The sequence below is a fragment of the Pteropus alecto genome, unplaced genomic scaffold, assembly GCF_000325575.1.
Source record: "Pteropus alecto unplaced genomic scaffold, ASM32557v1 scaffold88, whole genome shotgun sequence".
In the NCBI taxonomy this organism is placed as follows: domain Eukaryota; kingdom Metazoa; phylum Chordata; class Mammalia; order Chiroptera; family Pteropodidae; genus Pteropus; species Pteropus alecto.
The window spans coordinates 15,513,732-15,515,611 of record NW_006494611.1 but is presented as its reverse complement, the minus strand read 5'-3'; the positions used below and the strand labels follow the sequence as shown (position 1 = coordinate 15,515,611).

The 1,880-nt window shown below is 34.3% G+C and overlaps 1 protein-coding gene across 2 annotated transcripts in view; it reads left to right on the top strand.

Moving 5' to 3' along the window:
* The window catches only part of PCGF5 (polycomb group ring finger 5), a 60,497-nt gene extending 59,362 nt beyond the window's left edge, over positions 1-1,135 (top strand). For both annotated transcript variants that reach the window (XM_015599979.2, XM_015599981.2), the window contains one exon: positions 506-1,135. In XM_015599979.2, coding sequence (XP_015455465.1) covers positions 506-523 — 18 coding nt within the window. In that variant the 3' untranslated portion in view covers positions 524-1,135. The remainder of the gene's footprint in view (positions 1-505) is intronic.
* The last annotated feature ends 745 nt before the right edge of the window (positions 1,136-1,880 follow it).

The window sequence follows — 1,880 nt, the reverse complement described above, 5'->3', positions numbered from 1 at the left end:
CAATGGCATTTTCCCAATAACTTAAAAGTGGTTCTATTCCTAGTGTAATTTCCACAAATAGTGTGTTTACTTGCTGTTCTTACTATATTTTCAAACAGTTAAAATGCTTGAGCACTTCCTTTTCAGATGAAATTAGATAATTTAATTCTTTTAAATGCTTATTACAATGTGTCTGTATACCTGTTATACCCCCTTTTCTAATATTCCACACTGAGACATTGTTCAGAAATGCTTTTTAATTTTCATCATCCTTAAATCTAGAGTCAATTGAAGCTGATATGTTAAATACTGGGTCTAGTTTTCTTTCGTCTTTCAGAGTTTCGTGGAATGGGAAACTAATCTAGTACAAATGAAGATTAAATATTTCTGGGCAACGTATACTAAATAGATTATTTATCCATAGACTTCACATCAGTCCACTGGAGCAGGAGTTGTACACATTAGAAATGTAATGGGATCAGCCTAATATTGTTTGGGGTCAGTTTTCTTCTGCTGTATTTTTTAGAATGGGGATGGGGCCTAAGTGTCCTTATGAAGCTGTGGTCCACGACAAGAGCCTGTGAGGGGAGCACCAGTGTTCCGCTGCGTTCCTGCATCTGGCAACACAACAGCAAGCACCAGTTTTTAATAGAGTAGCCCTCACGTTAAATACAAGTGTCATAGAATATATTGTACAGTTATGTTGCTAATTTTCCTTTAAAATATAAGATATAAGCTTTTTTTTTTTTTTGTCAAAAGTGGTAACATCTTAATACAAATAAAAACCTTTTTGTGGTTGTAAGATTTAGCTTATAAATCATTCAAATTGAAGTGAAAGATTACCAGGTCATTGTTAATGACTTAGTCTATTAAGAATATATGTATTTTTGTAAAGGAAAAGCACTTGTAGATATTTAATCAGTACAAGATATATGTCTGTTTTGCAGAAATAAAATGCTGCTTAGAGATTCTCTTTAAATATTTTTTATTTTTGTGCTCAAATGTATTTTCTGTTGATCTATGGAATGTTCTGTACAAAGCTGTATGGTCGTACTGTTGGGCTAGATACTTTTGTTTTTTAAAATCTGGACTTAGCCAAGTATATTTGACCATGTTAAAATTAGTATCTTTGTTATTAAAAAATTTGATTGCATAATTTATTGTCTGTCATCCTTAATATTAGTAATAGGTTTCAACCTGTTTAAAAGTATCCATTAAGTACTACCCTAGTAAATTTTATTGAAATTTGTTGAATATTGGAAATCATAAACATTTCCTAAAGCTTCCTGAGCTCCTTAGCTTTAAGATGGCAGACTGCTCCTCAAATAATACTTGAAGTGTACATATGTACACTTTAGAACAATTTCTAAATTGTTTAACAATTGTTAATCAAATCCAAAGAATCTTTTGAATGTAGTTGAGTATCAAAGAAAGGCCCAAGTGAATTGAAAGGCTGCTTTCTTCATCCAATTAGATAACAGCTTTGTTTTAATACCTTTGTGTATACTTGCCTCAGGAATTCTAGTTAGGCTAAAGTAAGACTTTCAAGTCAGCAAAGTTGCAGTGATTCATATCTCTGCCTTACTGTTACTTTGATGCCTGAAGCTTTGTCTTGTCTTAGTGATGCCATGGAGGTGGGTAGAAGCCCCAGGGATGGAAAGTACCATCTTAGTAATGTTTCATTCCTTCCATCTTTTAGCTTCAGCCTCCTCCACATGTTGCAAAATGGGAAAGAGCACGGAAGATTATGCATGAGAACTGCTCAAAAATGTAACACAAAAATGTAACACATTTTTTCACATCACTGGCCAGAACTCACTGGCCTTACCTACCTGAGGGTAAAGCCTCAGGGAATGGAGGACATAGTCAAGCCCCAAGGAAAGGGACAAGCTCTGTGGCCT